Source organism: Sciurus carolinensis, chromosome 5, assembly GCF_902686445.1.
Source record: "Sciurus carolinensis chromosome 5, mSciCar1.2, whole genome shotgun sequence".
NCBI lineage: Eukaryota > Metazoa > Chordata > Mammalia > Rodentia > Sciuridae > Sciurus > Sciurus carolinensis.
The window spans coordinates 119,878,527-119,896,891 of NC_062217.1; the positions used below are offsets into that span (position 1 = coordinate 119,878,527).

At 34.9% G+C, this 18,365-nt stretch overlaps 1 protein-coding gene across 4 annotated transcripts in view; it reads right to left on the reverse strand.

Annotated features, from left to right (window-relative positions):
- The window catches only part of Herc4 (HECT and RLD domain containing E3 ubiquitin protein ligase 4), a 116,219-nt gene extending 98,175 nt beyond the window's left edge, over nucleotides 1–18,044 (reverse strand). For 2 of the 4 annotated variants that reach the window (XR_007108809.1, XR_007108810.1), the window contains exons 1-3: nucleotides 17,737–18,044; nucleotides 16,406–16,436; nucleotides 15,624–15,927 (exon numbers count right to left, since the gene is read on the reverse strand). Coding sequence is in view for 2 of the 4 variants with exons in the window: in XM_047553513.1 (XP_047409469.1) it covers nucleotides 15,624–15,849 (226 nt within the window). In the remaining 2 variants the exon portion in view is untranslated. The remainder of the gene's footprint in view (nucleotides 1–15,623; nucleotides 15,928–16,405; nucleotides 16,437–17,736) is intronic. The other 2 variants (XM_047553513.1, XM_047553512.1) reach the window with 1 other exon arrangement.
- Nucleotides 18,045–18,365: the final 321 nt, after the last annotated feature.

The following is an 18,365-nucleotide window of genomic DNA, read 5'->3' on the forward strand; positions in this document are numbered from 1 at the left end:
TTTTTAGCTTCTCTTGTTATACACAAAAAGCAACTATATGAGATAGGTTAATTTCTGTGTATATACTCTATATATCTGTGTATATAAACTGTATATAACTCAAAACATCATGTTGTAAACCTCAAATATACACAATAAAATCTGAAAAAATAAAGAGGAAATTGAGTCAAAGTTTTCTAAAAAACACAATTCATTAAATAGGGACTATGTGATTGAAAAGTTTGATTAACAAGTCTGATCCAAATCCAGGGTTAATCTTAACTCTTAGTGTAGTCAATGAATTTAAGTTCTAGGTATTTTTGTTTTGTTTTTTTAATTAAAAACAAAAGAAAACCCTCTGGGGCTGCGAGTACAGCTCAGTGGTATAGGGCTTGCCTAATAAGTGGTAAGCCCTTGGTACAATCCCCAGAACCACAAGAAAAAAAAGAAATTATCTTGATGGGCTGTAGTATAGCCCAGCGGTAGAGTATTTGCACAAAGAGAGGAGGGGGGGACTCTAAACTTCAACAAAGTGTGAACAATAATTCAAAATTCTGTTGATTTTATATTCAAATTATCAGGATATAGAAGACATTATTGCTATGAATACCCACAGTCATCTTGATAACAACTACAACACTTGAAAGTCAGAGGAATATAGTTTGTTAAATACCTATATTATGGTTGTTTGTTTTGGTTATTTGCAGTGTTCAGAGCTCAATTCTGTCAAATGATAAGTTTCAAATCTTGTCCTGCCATACCTCACTAGTTGCTAAAAACAGATTTCCTCTTCCCTTCTCTCTGAACAACTCAAAACTCCAATTAAAGCAATGTAAAGAGCACTTAAGATTCACATCTAAAAATTTAACTTTAAAGTTCACAAGATATCACATTATGAGATTTAAAGTATTACTAAATTCCACTTTTTAAAAATTTTAGTCTTATTTTCTAGAGAAAGAAAAAATTGGAAAAATACTAAATTGTCAACGACTAGTTGTTTTTTCTTTTTTTCTTCTTTGTTTAATTAAACAACTGGATGTATAATTGAGACATTTTATGATTCTCACTTTTTTAAGATGAGGACATTAATCATTTGGAATTAGGGACTATTATCATGGAATTAAGTCAGATTTATTTCCCCTTAAAGAATCATGCTGCTGATTTTATTACAAAGAAAACAAACTAGCAAAAGCTATTTCACTTAAGACACAAATTTCCCTGTTATTGAAAAGAAATAAAATTATTGTTTAAATAAAGTAAAAATTATTTGACACTTTTGAAAGAATCTCTAATATCAAGATTATAATGACCATAAGTTATGCTGCAAAAAAATTAAAGAAAAACTTAAATCTCAAAAATTAAATGAAAACTTCTGCTCTCTGAAATTACCACCAAATAATTACCAAGGAATTTGGAATAGTATGACCCATACCCAAGAAAATATTTTAATAAATTCCATTATAAAATTTAAAGTTAGAGGATAAGGGTGTGATTCAGTGATACAGCACTTGCCTAGGCAAGCAGAGGCATGATCCCTAACAGCACAAAAATATTTTAATTTAAAATAACTTACATATGTTAGTTTACAGCAAAATAAAAAATATTTAAACAGAGAAACATCTGAATTATGAAATTAATAATGGATATATTCACAAGTCCAAACCCCTATTATGCATTCTATTTTAAAGACAGTTAAAATACATATAGATTATTATGTGTCTAGCACTGTGCTAAAGACTAATAATTTAATCCTCATAACACCATAAGATGGGTGTACCATCATACCTATTTCACAGATAAATACGTTGTTATAAATATTTCCCTATTTACTGACCAGCTAGCCTTTTGCTAATATACAAATACAATATTATGTTTTAATAACTTGTTTTCAGAATATATTTATTTTATAAATACATAGTGTTGTTAATATTTTTTCTTTTAAGTACTTACAAGAGTGACCAGGGAGTGTGAAGGAGACGGTATTTTAACTGAGAAGTTTTAAGAGACTGAAATGGAAATATGCCATAAGAAAGATTAACTTGGAATAACAAGAAGAGTAAATTGGAGGAGGGAAATCAGTTAGAAAATTGTTGCCACAGTTCTTGCATAGACTACAAATGACCTAACTAGAATAAAAACAAAGAATTTTAGATAGAGATAGGAGGAAACTAAGGGCTCAAGAGTTTAAGTGGCTCAAGATCACCCAGTTAACCATCTGCAAAGGTAATAAAGACAAGAAAGTTCCTAATAAAATAATCGATAAAAATTTGCATCTGATTTAATGTTGGTGCTACAGGCACCAACATTCACCCCAAAGTGAATCTAAGGTTTAAACCTAGGTAAGTTCAAGAAACATTAACAAAAAAAAGGAAGAGTGATTTTTTTGTTTTTGTATTAGTACTGGGTTCGAACCCAGAGTCTCACACGTGCTAGGCAAGAGTTCTATCACTAAACTAACACCCCAAAGATAAGTTGTTTTTGCAGTTTTGAAGAGAGGGAGGCTGCAGAACCTAGATGGTTTTCATTACCATTTCCATTTTCCACAATGGTTTCCATTACAAATGTTCCTTATTTGTTCTCCAAATTTATTAATTTTATAATTCCAGTCATAACTATCTTTTTTATTTTCTTGATATATAAATTTCTCCCACAGTTCACATAAATAGATTTATACATGAAGCAAAAGAATTACTTAGATTGGTATGGAAATAACTGCAAATGCAAATTAGAATAAGAAGGTATAATCAAAGGCTTTTTTTTTTTTTTTTTTTTGATACTGGGAATTAAACCCACAAAGCACTTTTACCACTGCGCTACTGAGCTTTTTATTTTGGCAAGGTCTTGCTCAGTTGCTTAGGAACTCACTAAGTTGCTGAGGCTGGCCTAGAACTTGAGATCCTCCTGCCTTACCTTCAAGTGGTCACTGTGCCCAGCAAATGCATTTATTTTAAATTTTAAGGTCAACTCAACATTTTGGGAGGGGCAGGGTTTAAAAGTGTGAATAAGTATTATTTATTCAGGTGTCTATGCTCCTCAAAATATCAGTACACCAACTAGACCTTATAATTATTCATCATCAAATAATCTATTAAAATCGATAACCAATCTAATTTCAATTATTTATGTGCTTCTCACAAGAAAAATGGCATATTTGGTTCTTTTCTTGTCCTGTAACATCTTTTAAGTCTGAAGGTAAAGAAACCCATTCATTATATACCTTGTTCCAATATGAATTTTTTTGAAATTTTGGCATAGTCTTTGAAAAAGAGCTCTAAGGTATTTAAACTCTAAATGCAAAGTACTTTCATGCCTGGAACAGTGTCAGAAATGCACTACAAAGACACCTGTTGTTGAGTAAAAGCCTGAATTGTAGTTATAAATGAAAAGACAGGCATTGTCTATCTGGAGGCAAGCATGTAAATAGTATAGTTGCTATACTGAACTGGCACTGTTTCTATATATAACAAGCATTTAGACAAACGTGAAGACGGAATAATACCTGTATTAGTATATGGCAGTATGGAAGCAAGCATGTAAATAGTATAGTTTCTATACTGAACAGGCACTGTTTCTATATATAACAAGCATTTAGACAAACGTGAAGACGGAATAATACCTGTATTAGTATATGGCAGTATGGAAGCAAGCATGTAAATAGTATAGTTTCTATACTGAACAGGCACTGTTTCTATATATAACAGGCATTTAGACAAACGTGAAGACAGAATAATACCTGTATTAGTATATGGCAGACCTAAATTTAAATTCTCACTCTAATAGCTTTTTTATTTTAGGGAAACATTTATTTACCACATGCCAGACATTGTTCTTTGTACTACATGTTACCTGACTTAAACCACCCTAAGAGTTAGCATGATTATCCTAATTCTATAGAAGAGAATATTTAGGAACACAGAGAATAAGCAATGTGCTTAAGATAACAAGCAACAGAGCGGGATTTGTACATAAGCACTTTAATTCCAGAACCCACCTTTACCAAAAAATAAAAAAAAGAAATAAAAATACACGTTTTAACAGTTATACATTTACACTGTTCAAAAAAAGAAAGGTACACAGCAAAAGTCCATCTATCATTCATGCCTTCCACCAACCTAGTTCTTGTCTCTTCTCCCACTTTTGTACCAAGAATAATTAGATAATAATTATATGTATCCTTCCAAGATTTTTTAATGCATCTAAATAAATACAAATGTATACTTTTCCTTTTGACTTACCCAAAATATAGTTTTCTATGCAATGTTCTACACTTTGCTCTTTTTAATATATGTTATAGTTCTTCCTGTATCAGTTCAAGAACTCCTTCATCCTTTCAAAACTAGATAACATTACATTACACTGATTAGATGGACTATAATTTATTTTACCAATTCCAAAAAGACATTAAGATTGTTTCTAATGTTTTACCATTATAAACAATGTTGCAGTACATGTTGTTTTACAAATAAGCTAGTAGATAATTTCCTGGAAATGGGGCTTTTTTTTTTTTTTTTTAACATAAAAAGGTATGCTCATTTGTAAATCTGACATATGCTGGCAAATTGTCCCTGTAGAAGTTTCTTAATTTACATCAACACAAACATATGAATACTTGTTTACTGACCATTCTGACAGTGTTCTGTCAAAACTAAGGATTTTTGTTAACCTTGTATGTGGAACAACAGTTACCTTAGTATACTGTTTTGTATGTCTCTTAATGTGAATGAGGTTAAACTGTGCTCATTTAAAAACCATTTGTAGCTGGACACGGTGGTCCATGCCCATGATCCTAGAAGCTCTGGAGGCTAAGACAGGAGGATCACAAGTCCCAGGACAGCCTCAGCAGTTTAGCGAAGTCCTAAGCAACTTAGTGAAGTCCTATACCAAAATAAAAAATGCTGGGGATGTGACTCAGTGATTAAGCACCCATGGGCTCAAACACTGGTACCAAAAAAAAAAAAAAAGAAAGAAATAAAAAAAAACTAAAAATAAAAACTATTTGTAGAGTATAGCAAACAGATTAAGGGGAAGGAAAGGGAAAGTACTAGGGGATGAGACTGATCAAATTATGTGCATGTATAAATATGGCATAATGTATCCCATTATTATCTCACATTATAATGTACCAATAAAAAAATGGAAAAAAATTGTATTTCCTTTTCTGTAAAAATGCCTGTTTCATATCCTTTGCCCATTTTGCCCATTAGTTGCCAGGACTGCTTTACTTCTGGGAGATCAGCACTTTAACATAAGTCATAAATGTTCTCCTAATTGAGTTTTTAACTTTGTATACAGTAATTTCAGCCTAGCTTATTATTTTTTATTTTTGTAATAAGTTTTTTTTTATGTCTACTCACATTTTAGTCAGAAAGACTTCTCTAATCCCAAAATAAAATTTGTCCATGTTTTCTTCTAGTACTTTTATTAGTTTTACATTTAAATATTTGGTTCATTGGGAATTTATCCAAATATGTACATAGAATGAGGAATTAACCCAGCATTTTTATTCTCTATATAACATTCCTACATTTCAATTCCATTTACTGAAATAGTGCCCACCTAAATCTATTCCCTATTGATTTAAGGTTATATGGGTTTATGTCTTAGCTTTAATATTTGGTTTTGTTGGTTTAATATATCTATTTAAAGTAAATTTATTATAGTTTTAAAATTAAACATGTTAATATTGAATTTAATGTATTACCTCTCTATTTTTCAGAGTTTTCCCAGCAACTTTAGGTTGTTTTTTCCATATAAATTTGAGAATCCACGTCCAGTTTCAAAAAACCAACCGGGATTTATTAGAGTCACATTAAATTTACAAATTAGAGAAAACAGCTTAATGTAGCTGAATGTCCCTATCCACGTATGTGATTTTCATTTGATCAAGTTTTTGTGTCCCTCAGTAATGCTTTTAATTCTTCAAATAGGTCTTGCATATTTCTTACTACTCTATTCCTGGGTTATTTTATACCTTTTTTTTTTTCCCTATTACAAATGGTGCATTTTCTTCCATTGTTCCAACCGCCTATTGTTTAAAATTAAGGAAGTATTAATTTTGACTCTGGATGAGTTATATAAACTACTAAAGTGATATTTTCCTCACCTATTAAACTGAGCAAATATAGCTGGGTGTAGTGGTACATGCTTATACTCCCAGTAACTCAGGAAGTTGAGGAAAGAGAATGGAAAGTTTGAGGCCAGTCTCAATAACTGTGAGACCCTGTCTCAAAATTAAAGAAAAAGAACTGGGACGTAGCTCAGTGTAGGAATTGAACCACCCCTGGGCTCAAGTCCCAGTACTACAAATAAATAAATACATATATCTGAGCAAATAGGTAATTTGCAAGGTGATTATAAGACTTTTAAATAAAGGATTCCACATAGTACCTAACACATTTCTTAATATCAGCATTATAGTTTCTCAATATTATAAATAATATTTCATTACTAAATAGTTCTTCAATAATATGGTTTGTATATTTCTTCTCATATACAGTCATACCAACTTCTAAATATATACTTTCCTCCTTACGCACAGTTTAAGGAACTTACTCAACTTTGGAACTGAATAAACCTATGTTCTGTTAACACCCAATCCCCACTTTACCCAATTACTCTTCAGAAATAACTAGGTTCATAAGGTTCATTCCTGTTAAGAGAGCCTGGTTATGAAATCCATAGCCAAGTGACCCTTGGATCAGAAAGTACACTTGTGCTAATTGGTAAATACTCGGGATCAACTGTGGGAAGCAATCTTAGCTCTACTTTATTCTCATCATGCCATCCCTAAAATTAAAATTAAAAAAAAGTCAAACTTCTAATAACCAACAGATAACTAACAACACTTTTCTCCAGCTATTTTCGGATACTCCTAATACTGCTCCTTAGGATATTTTTTAGCCTATTCCTTCCCTGCCTCCCATTTCCCTGTCACAAAAATAGCACTGCCTCAGAAGGCATATTTCCCAGCTCTTGCCTAAACTGCCAGCACATACCCAACTTATAGTTACAATTATTTCTGCTATTAGTCAACCAAAAACAACTTATATCTGTTAGTACATAATGTAACTTCAAAAAGCTTTTTCCCCAGAAACACCTGGAAGTCATGCAAACATAGTAATTAACAGGTTGTGTTCGTTAAATAAACAAATAAACCTATTAACAAAATTCAAATGCTGGGGCTGGGAAGATAGCTCAGTCGGTAGAGTGCTTGCCTTGTAAGCACAAGGCCCTGGGTTTGATCCCCAGCACCCCAAAAAAACAAAAAAAAAAAAAATCCAAATGCTCAGGCTAGCAGAAGGCACCTGGCAAACAGATGTTTTCATTCATCTGTATATAACAATTTGAACTTACAAAACAGATGAAGCATAATAAGCAATAATTCAGTTTACCTTAAATTTACAAAGGTATCCTATTTGCCCAGGCATTTTAAACAATTTCTCAAAAGCACAAAATTAAATAGTTAATGGATTATTAGTTACTTGATACATTGGATTAGGAGAGCAATTAATAATTGGAATGTTAGCCTACTCTAAACTTGAAAAAGCAAAACTGGAAATAAAATATTTGTGCCTTTAGCCCTAATATTCTTCTCACATGGGTATAAATCTCTTACTACCCACTGAATACTGCTATCAAATTTATAACAAAATTTACTTCACCAGAATCTTCTCTTTCCTCCTAAAATAAAACAGATTTCATATTCCTTCTCTTGCTGGATTCTCATTTTTATTAATGATTCCACCTAGAATCATGCCTGGTTCTTTATACTTACTATTCTTTTTTTTTTTTAAACATTTATTTTTCTTTTCTTTTTTTGTACCCGGGATTGAAACCAGGAGCATTTAGCCACATTCCAGTCCTTTTCATATTGTAATTTGACACAGGGTCTAAGTTACTTACAGCCTTGCTAAACTGCTGAAGCTGGCTTTGAACATCAGCCTCCCAAACTGCTGGGATTAAAAGCATGCACCACAGTGTCCAGTTTACTATTCACTTCTAAATCAAACCTGTCCATTCTTTCTGCTTCCCTAATCTCTCCTAGATCTACCTGCTCCTTTCTTGTTTTGAAGGACTACTATCACAGCCTAATTTCTTTACCCCAAATTCTCTCCTTTCCAATCCTTCCTTTCTGTAATCCATATTAATTCCCATGACAAACTATCAATGAATATTAACCAAATTAAATTCAAGCTCCTTAATTTAATTCTATAATCTGACCTCAATTTTACCTTTTTCACCTCCCTCTCCCTACCCTGAACTGGGTATTGAACCCGAGGAACTTTCCACTGAGCTACATTCCCAACCCTGCTTACTTTGAGACAAGTTCTCACTGTGTGGCCCCAGACTTGCCTGAACCTGGGAACCTCCCATTTAAGCCTCACAAGTCAGAGATTATAGGTATGCGCCACCAAGTCTGGCTTATTTTAAAATGTCAAGCACTGGGCATGGTGGTGCGTGCCTATAAGCCCAGCAATGAGTCTGAGGCAGGAGAATCACAAGTTTGAGACCAGCTTGGACAATTTAGCAAGACCCTATCTCAAAAACACGGGGCTGGGGATGTAGTTCAGTGACAAACCACTTAGCTAGCATGTGCAAGACCCTGGGGTTCAATCCCCAGCAACACAAACATGCTAAATTAGATTAGATTCAGTTATTATTTATTCTAGATGAGCTAAAATTAAAATTTTTCTTTCCTAAAGAAATAAACAGATGTAAATAAAGACTAAATTCATACATACATTCATGGCAGCATTATTTATAACAAAAATCTGAAAATAAATTCAAGAAACCCATATTTTTTTAATATCTAAATAATTAAATGTTAAATGATCATTCACAATATCACTCAAAGATATTTGAGAACATGAGAGAACACTATTTAAAAAAAAAAAGTTGAGACGGAATAAGATACTATCAGACTATAATCAGAAACATGAGTAGAGAAAAGGTACCAAATGATAATAGTACTTATCTATGCATGATGGCATTAGGGTCAATTTTTATATTCCAATATTTTCCAACTTTCTACCAAGAACATGAAATACTTTTGCTTTGTTTTGAGTTAACAGTGGTACTAAGGATCCAACTCAAGATATACTAGGCAAGTGCTCTACTGAGCTATATGCCTACCAAGTTTAAATCCTTAAGGTTCAATCTCTGGCACTGCAAAAAAATTTAAAAATAAAAATGATTAGGAGAGTTCCAATTAATTTGTGAAAAACATTAGTAAAGGCTTCCAGAATGTTTTCCTCATGGTCAAGGAAAGCTAAACTAAAATCCTGCCACGCTAAAAAAGCAAGACAAAAGAGTATAAGTGCAGGTTTAAAAAAATACACACACACACGCGCACACACACACACACGCACAGAGATATTTGGTTTAAAGAATGAGTGATCGAAATTCAAGACTTTTTTTTGCACCTATAGTAACATGAATAAATTTCTGTACAATTACACTCAATACAGCCTTTATTGCACATGAAAGAACTGTCGAAATCTATTGATATTTTAAAATTACCGCCTTTTTAATTCCATCAGAATGAAAAACCAAGCATAGAGAAGCAGAAAGGAAATATGCCATGGGCTCATTACATGGTTTCTGCATAAACACTACCCATTTTACTAACAATTTTAATCCATGTGTTCACTGAGTACAACTCCTCTACAAGGTTTTTAATATGTCATCCAAGTACTAAAATATTTTTAATAGTTCAGGAAAACAGAGTTTTTTTAAAAATAAATGGGGTTTGTGAGAATGAATTTAACGGCACTACATTCATATAACATACAAAGGACATGGAATGCTAAGAATCTTCTATGATGATGGACACTGGACCACCTAGGTTGCCCTTCCAACAAGAATCCTTGATAACCCTGAAACTGAAAGCTTCCAAACTCCTATTTATTGAGAAAAGTATGTGGGTCACATTCAACCCTATAAAAACGCAAAGAAAAAACTCTCTGAAGAAGTTGCCATTTGTTAAAAACTGCTCAGATTAGGCATCTACCGCTATTACTATTGTCTGTTTGGTTTGAATTTCATAAGGCATCACCAAATCAATACATCCCAGAGACAGACAAATTTATATACATGATAGTCTTGATACAACCTAAGGAACCAATTCAAGTTCTAATATTAGCCACCAAATCAACGCTGCATAGCAATTTCTATAGACCTTGGACAGTTTAACAGCATAGTAGTTAAGACAACGAAGGGGAATATGACATGTAAGAGAAATGAGAAAAGACGAGGTGTTTACCACAGTAAGTTTTTATTTGTTTTATCTGAATATTCTTGAGCTGAGAGATATAGCTCATTGGTAGAGTACCTGCTTAGTATGCAAGAGGCCCTGGGTTTGATTCTCAGCACAACTAAATTCAATACTCCTCATACCATTATGACCATAATGCAATCATCTCAACGAACAATTTATTTCGCTAGGCCATCAGACAGAATGGCAAGGAAACAATCTGTGCATTAATATTTGATCTGCCTCAAACAGAAAATATTACTGCAAATAATTCTAAACATAAGCACAATTTAGTGAATAAGGTAGGAGACTGGTAGGTTAAACTTTCAGACTCATTATAGCTGTTCGCCAGTCACCAGCTGTTTGACAAGTTACTTACCAACTTGTGCTGCCATTTCTCCGTAAATTTATCCCCTAAGATGAGGATAATTCTTGCAAATTGTGTCACAAGCATTTTGAAAGGAACCATGAATTATTGTGTAATGCTCTTGAAATTCCTCAGATGTAGGGTCCTACACAAAGTAAAGTATTATTATACATCTCTCTAACAGTAGCATCTGTTTGCATTATGGGTTTTTCTTTTCCCTACACTTGACAGATTCTTGGCTACTGTTTCTCAGTGTCCAAAACAAGCCTGCAATCCTGACGCAAGTAATTACTTTTTTCAAGTCTTCAAATCACCTATATCTTTCTCTTCCTTAGAAGATATTGTGAAATTTGTAAGTTATAGAACACAATGAATTTCTTTGGTTTTATATACTTTGGTTCAGTAAGAAATATTTGGTATTTTTAGCCCATTCTAGTAAATAATTTCCCATGTGTATACTTTTTAAATTTCAACTGTATTTTATGGAACAGCTGATCTACAGATTTTTTTTGTGAAGAGAGAGAACAGGTCAGAATGAAAGCAGCAAGTAAGTTATAGTAATACAGGAAACAGGATCAATGCTCATCATCTTTTTATCTTCTATAAATGCTGAATACAAACTATAATTAATTTTATCACATTATTCAAAATTTTACTTATTATTAGTTTTGCTAAACAAATGAGTCTTCCATCCAAGAATAAACTATACATACTTGGATTTTTAGTCTGTGATGGCATAATATTACATCTTGAAAACAACTCTCAATCTTACGTGGTTCTTAAAATGACTTGAATTTATGCACAAGGTGTGGGTAATAAAACGTGGTGTCTTAATTGTATAATCTTAGTTACAAAATAAATTTTTTTCAACCCTCAGAATTACTTTATAATAGCAGTGACTATTTTCCTCCTAGGTGAACAAATATTTTACCTTTTCACTAGGGTAGGAGAAAACCTTTGTGGGATGAAAGTAAAAACTACAGGATTTAGAGTGGTTTCTTAATGTCTGCTAGTCTAGTAACACTCTTAGTCTCAATTTCTTTTAACTTCAGTTGCCTCATCTGTAAAATGAGGAACATAATGTACTAAATACAAGACTGTTGAGAGGATTAAATGAGATAATCCATCTGAAAGAACTTTATAAACCACAAAAAGCTACTGAAATAGAATTATGCCGCAGTATTTACAAATTATGGTCATAAAAGTTTAATATTGCTTCTAAAATGAAATAAATGGAAATAAACGTACAAAACATTTAGGACCATGGTCACCAGGTTATAGCTATGACTAGATAAATACTGAGTAAAGAAACTTGTTAAGAAAAGTACACTTCCTACAAGTTATCTTAAAATTTTCAGAAGTGAATTTGGAAGGAAGCATAAACAAAACAATTCATTTAAATGAACTGATATGGCTTACTGAAGGTTAAATTATTCACTTGTTAGTTATGAATTAAGACACTGAGGGGCACAGCCGGGCATGGTGGCACACACCTACAATCCCAGGGATCTGAGACTGAGACAGGATTGTTAAATTCGAGGCCAGCCTGGGCAACTTAGTGAGATCCATCTCAAAATAAAAATAAAAAGGCCTGGGAATGTAGCTCAGTGGTAAAGTGCCCATGTTCAATTCCCAGTACCAAAAGAAAAAGATAAAGACACCAAGATGCACACTGGCCCAAGCATACAATCCCAGAGACTTGGGAAGCTAAGATAAAAGGATCACAAATTTGAGGTCAGTATTGACAATCAAGTAAGACTCTCAGCACCTTAGAAGACCCTATCATAAAATAAAAAATGAAACGAATGAGGATGTACCCAGAGGTAGAGTGTCCCTGGGTTCAATTCCCAGTACAAAAAAAGAAGGAAAGAAATTCAAACACTACCAAAAATTTTTAAAAAAAAGAGGAGGAGGAAGAAGAAATTAAGACACTGGCTTAAAAAAAGTAATTAAAAAGTTCTGAACATAAGCCCTAACACTCACCACCTCCCACCAAAATACACATGAGTGAAATAGACATTCACTCCTCTGGAAATAATTCAGAAAAAGCTACTAGTGATAGCTAGGGGAATACATGTACAAGAGAAATGGAATGAATGTGAACTTAATCTACATTCTTGGTACAATAAATCAGTTAAACCTTTCTATGTGTATCAGAAAATGTCCAGAATGGAAACACTCTCCCAACATGCCACAGGCCAAATCTACTTACTACCCTATGAGGCCAAGTACTCTAGTAAATTATTGTGACTCAAGGATAACTTACTGTTAATGAGGCTTACTCTTTCTCTTTCCCTACTTATTAGTCATAGAATATGTTTATAAAGCCAAACTATGTTAAGAAATAATTCTTAGGTCCATTCCTTCTGCTTTCTCTGACACAAATTTAAAGCTCTGAAGAAATGAACTAAGTTTACTTACTACATGATCCTAGAAATATAACCATTCTGCTCAATTATCAGAAGACTTTAAAATCAAATAAAATCCACAACTTATTATATTGTAATCCATTCCTCAAACGCAAATTTAAATTAGGAAAGGGGCACATTTAAAGTGTTAAGGAATTACTTCAAACAAGTAATTTAGTTAAAAACATTAAATTTACTACTCAAACAGTTTAAACCAAGACTGAGGTTAAAAAAAACGAAGTCCCTATCACAATCACCTGTTCTTGAACTTACACTTTTTCCTACCTCTGAATCATTGGAACACTTCAATATGTCACTGAACCAGGACTTCTAATAATGAAAGGTTTTCCTCAAGATCAGAATCCCCCTCTATAAAACTAATCAATTTCAGCCCTAGATTTTTTTTTTTTGAGGGGAGGGGGGCGGGTGCCAGGATTGAATCCAAGGGTGCTTAACCTCTGAGCATATCCCCCGCCTTTTTATATTTTTCTTTGAGACAGGGTCTTACCAAGTTGCTTAGGGCCTCGACAAGTTGCTGAGGCTGGCCTCAAACTTGTGTTAGTCTTGCCTCCTTCCCCAGTCACTGGGATTATAGGCGTGCACCACCATGCCCAGTCAGACTTACTTTTTAGCTACTGTGGACAAAATTAAACTTAAGCCCTCGTTTTCTCCCCCAAAATCTTATTTTAATTTAATTTAATTTCTCATCAATTAAATTTCCTGAATTCAAAGTATTTAGCACAGCATTTCAAATTTCCAGTTGTTTCATTTTAACTCCCAACCCAGGCTCAATTTCTAAAAGACAAAGCTCATTTTATCACTTTTCTATCCCAGACCATGGTACATAACCTGGACAACAATGAGGCAATCCTAAAGAGGTATCCTAATTTAAGGAAACCCACACTCCCAACTTTGTATTATCATATAATTCTTCCAGGATGAAACTAAAGGATGATATAGATGTCACAATGCAATCAACACAATGTCAACAAGACCACAAAGAAGTGGCTAGTTAAGTTTTTTAGAATCTCACCTATAAAGTTAGAAGCTGTTTCAGGCATTATCACTGTACTATGCATACACAGCATCTACCCTTGCTCGTCCTGGACACAGAACAGGTGCTCAATAACTATAAAACTTCTAAACCTTAGTGAACTGCAGTAACTACATTGGCAATTTTTATATGCTGGCTTTGTATTTTCTACTTGCCCTCCATCCTTTCAAAAATTAAAGAAATACAAAGTTCAGTTATTTCTATGGGGCATGTTAAGTATAAAGAACAGAGGAAGCCCCAATACCATGAAAATTTCACCTGAGGCAACATTCCAAAGTAAACAAAAAAAGTAAAGGGCCCTTTTGCCTCTACAGCACAGATAAAAATCAGAGTCATTATAGGTAAAGTGCCATTCATTCATTTCTACCAAGTGACCATCTCAATGCCTGAAATTATGAAAATCTGGTAAGATTCCATGAAATATTCTTAGTGAGGTAGAGTACAAAGAAGTTGCCATTTACCGTGAGTTCTAAAATAACAAAATCTATTGTATTAAGTATTACTATCATTAAAACTAAACTACAAATTAAAGCAGGAGAGACAAGATAGATTAAGACCTTAACAACAATGGACAAAAACTACATTATTTACAGTTTTCATTATCAAAAGAATGAAGTTTTGCATAGTGTTGAGATGGTATGAAAGAAGAAAGGTACCTTAAATGTAATGCCTAAATATATTATATCTGTATTAACTCTCAAAAGTAACTTAACAACAGAAACAACTTAAAAAGTGAACTGTCAGATAAAAAAAAAAACTACCATAGAAAATATTTGTCATTATTGCTCAAGTTTAAAGAAACCAAGTCAATACAGTTGCAGTCTCACCCAAATTTAACACCTTAAGATAGTAACTTTTGTTAGCATAACTGAAAGCAAAACATAGTAACATTCCTAAATGTGGAATATTTAATTTTAAGACATCCAGGAAAACAGAACATGAAATGTTACCAAATTCCTCAAAACTCTCATTTTTCCTAAAAAATTGTTTTAAATTCTGCTTGATCAGCTACTGAAAACTCAGAATACCTCAGATTCACAAAAACATTAAGACAGCACTGATACTTGAAAGTAGCAAATTAGTGTAGTAAAAATGATATTTCTGATTAAACCAAAAAAATTGTGTATCTAAAATACGATAAAGGGGATAAATAGAAGAATTAACGTTTTAGGCAAATAAATAAAAATAGACGGCTTTTATCCTATGGGTTTTTTTTCCCCCAAATGTACAGAAACATCACAAAATAAATTACAAAATTATAATAATAGTAAAAGAAAAAAAAAAAAAGCACTTAAAATCAAGAAACAAGCAAATGTCAAGGATATAATTAACTCCTGCTTTGCTTTTAAAGTTTGATCAAGAATACAGGTTTAAGGGGCTGGGAGATAGCTCAGTCGGCAGAGTGCTTGCCTAGCAAGCACAAGGCCCTGGGTTCAATCCCCAGCACCAAAAAAAAAAAAAAAAAAAAAAAAAAAAAGAATACAGGTTTAAGACTACAGAAATAGAACACTTCAAACTTACAATAATTATTAGAAATAGCAAATAAAAATGTTTTCCACTTACCTGGTTTCTTTCTGGATTTTTCATGACCTAGCTGTCCTAGATCATTACATCCACACGTGTACACAGTTCCATCATCCAGAACAAATACAGTATGTCTGAGTCCACATCCTACATCTCGGACCTTTTTATTTACAAAAAAGTCACTTTTTCTGGGCTCTAATACAATTTCTTCATCAATTCCACCCAAACCTAGTTGTCCAAAGGATGCATTTCCCCAGCACAACATGCTTGTAATTATTTTGGTCTTCCAGTTTCAATACAAAACTCACTTCTGAAATACTGGGAAGTTGGAGGTACCCTATGTCTGAGGAGATAGAAAAAAGTTAATATGACTTCAAAGGAAACGTGATGTATAACTGCTCTTTGATCAAGTGATAGGCTACAATAATCACTATACAGTAAACACTAAAACATTTTAAACTATGCTACATAAGTATCATTTAGCTTCTAGAGTCAATTAGTTGTAGCTTTTTTTAAATGCACCCTACAGAAATGCTAAGGGAAAATACATGGCTTCCTATTATTCTTTGCAAAATTTAAAACACAAACTAGTTTTGGTTTTCTGTTGTCTTTGTGATAGATTAAACTTATGAAAATAACTGTGTTGATGAAATTAATCACATAGGTTTTTTTTTGGTTTGTTTTTACTTTAAATAATTTCAATGAGAGCATGAAATAAGACCTTTCTAATACCCCCGCCCCCAAAAATCAAGTATACAGCCACTGCAGAACACAACCTTGCAATCTCCCTCAAATCATAGCATGATTAATCTAATACCTACCTCCACATCAACAGAAAACTGAAGTTCTTTTCTGTAACAAAAATAAAACCAATAATGGAAAAATTTAAGTTTCCCACAATTTAAATGACTTTCAATTTTTCATACTAATAGGCCATACAAAAAATTTGAATTCTATTAAGTTATAACCTTAAAACAATCACCTCCAAAGATCTTATTTTACAAGTCCAAATACTAACAACCCAACCTCACTGTAAATTTAAACACTAAATTAATGTGATTATAATATAGAAAAATATGCAATTTCAATATTGATTCTCCCTCAAATTCAACCTTTTCTATTACAAGTGCCAATTGACTAAAAAATTCTCCTTGAGTAATCTATGTCTATGTATACCCCTGGGACAACTATTTGGAGATGGGGAAAAAAACTGTAATTTACCCCACCAGGACTGCTGATTTTTCAAGAACAGGAATGGGGGCTGGGGCACTGATAGTTTGGTGGCGAAATCTGTAGAACTTTCCAGTACACTGACTGAATATTTCTTCGCTTGCAAAGAAACAAATAACAAAGAGTCCACTTAGTCTAAACCTGCAGAGATTTTCAAATGCATTACTTTATTAAATAACACCAGTGCTACTACATTATTCCTGTTGTAGTTGCCTACATTTCTTACACCGAAACTTCAAAGTTTCAAAGCCCAATTTTCCTACATTACAGCTAGCAAGTGCCAAAGGTGTCCCATTCCGTGATCCATCCATTAAAAGAAGTTTGATTTCATTCTTTTGGGGCATCAGAACTCTTCAGCTCCTGAGAGTTCTTCACTGTCTTTCCGTTTTCTGTTTTAGTTTTTTTGGGTTCCCGCCCCCCCGCCCCGTTTAAGAAGAGGACAGGAAAATATCCTCGATTTCAGCGCGCCTGGATTTAGCCACTCTTTTCTCATAAAAGTCATAAGGGATACGGGAAAGGAGTTCTCTCTCCAGCAACAGGTAGGAAAATGAGAAGCAGTTTAGTCCTATCTTTGCCCCAACAGGCATCCACACCAGCTCACGCGGGTCGGGGAAGAAAAATCGTCTGCACACACCCAACCTCGCGGGCGGACCAGTCAACTACCGCAGCTTCCAAGACGCAGAGGCCGGTGGACCAGTCTGGGCACCCCGCGGCCTCAGACCCAGAGAGGTCTTTCCCCAGGGAGGAGCGACATTCCAGCCCCTGGGCCAGGGAGCACCGACCCTTCCCTCGTCCCCCGCCCCTCACCCCAGGAAGCGCTGAGAAAGCGCCCTACGCCATGCCGGCCTGTATCCGCCCAGCCCAGCCTGCCCCCTCCCTAACGCCGCCACACGCCCCCGAACCCACCCCGGCAACGACTCACCCGGCCCCTCAGGGCAGGGAAAGCCCAAGGCGACGGAGGGCGGCCCCTCCCCAAAAAGCGAGGCTGCGCGGCTGCTAAGGCACGTCTCCAGCTCCGGGACCCTCCTTCAGCCAGTGGCAGCGATCACCAGGGCTCCTCCGGCTTCGGGCCGCTGCTCCGCTGCTCCCCTCCCCTGTGAAACTTTACCAGGTTCCTCAGAGAAAAGCAGCCGCCACCACTGTCCAGTCCCGAGGCAGGCGTCAGCGACCCGGATGGAGCGGGAGGGGAAGAACTGAAAGCGAGCAGGGCGGAGAGCGTGAGGGGTGGAGAGAGTTGAGGGAGAGGCTAGGGAGGAGAAGGGAGAGGAGGAGGTGGCTACGAGGGGGAGGGGGAGGGGCTGACCGGAAGTGAACCGCGGAGCTCGCGCGCGAGCCCGCCCACTTCCCGGCACGCGCGCCTGCGCCGGAACCCTCCCAGGGTATACATGCGCCTGCGCAGTGGGCAGCTTTGCGTTCCTTTGACAAGTGGGAACCCCCAAATACAGAAGCTGGAGTTTACGAAGACTAGAGAAGGTGTCTGTGTTTTTAATTAACACTCTTGAGTGCACAGGGGACATTTTATCAAGAAAATCTCTTTTTTTAGTCTTTCTG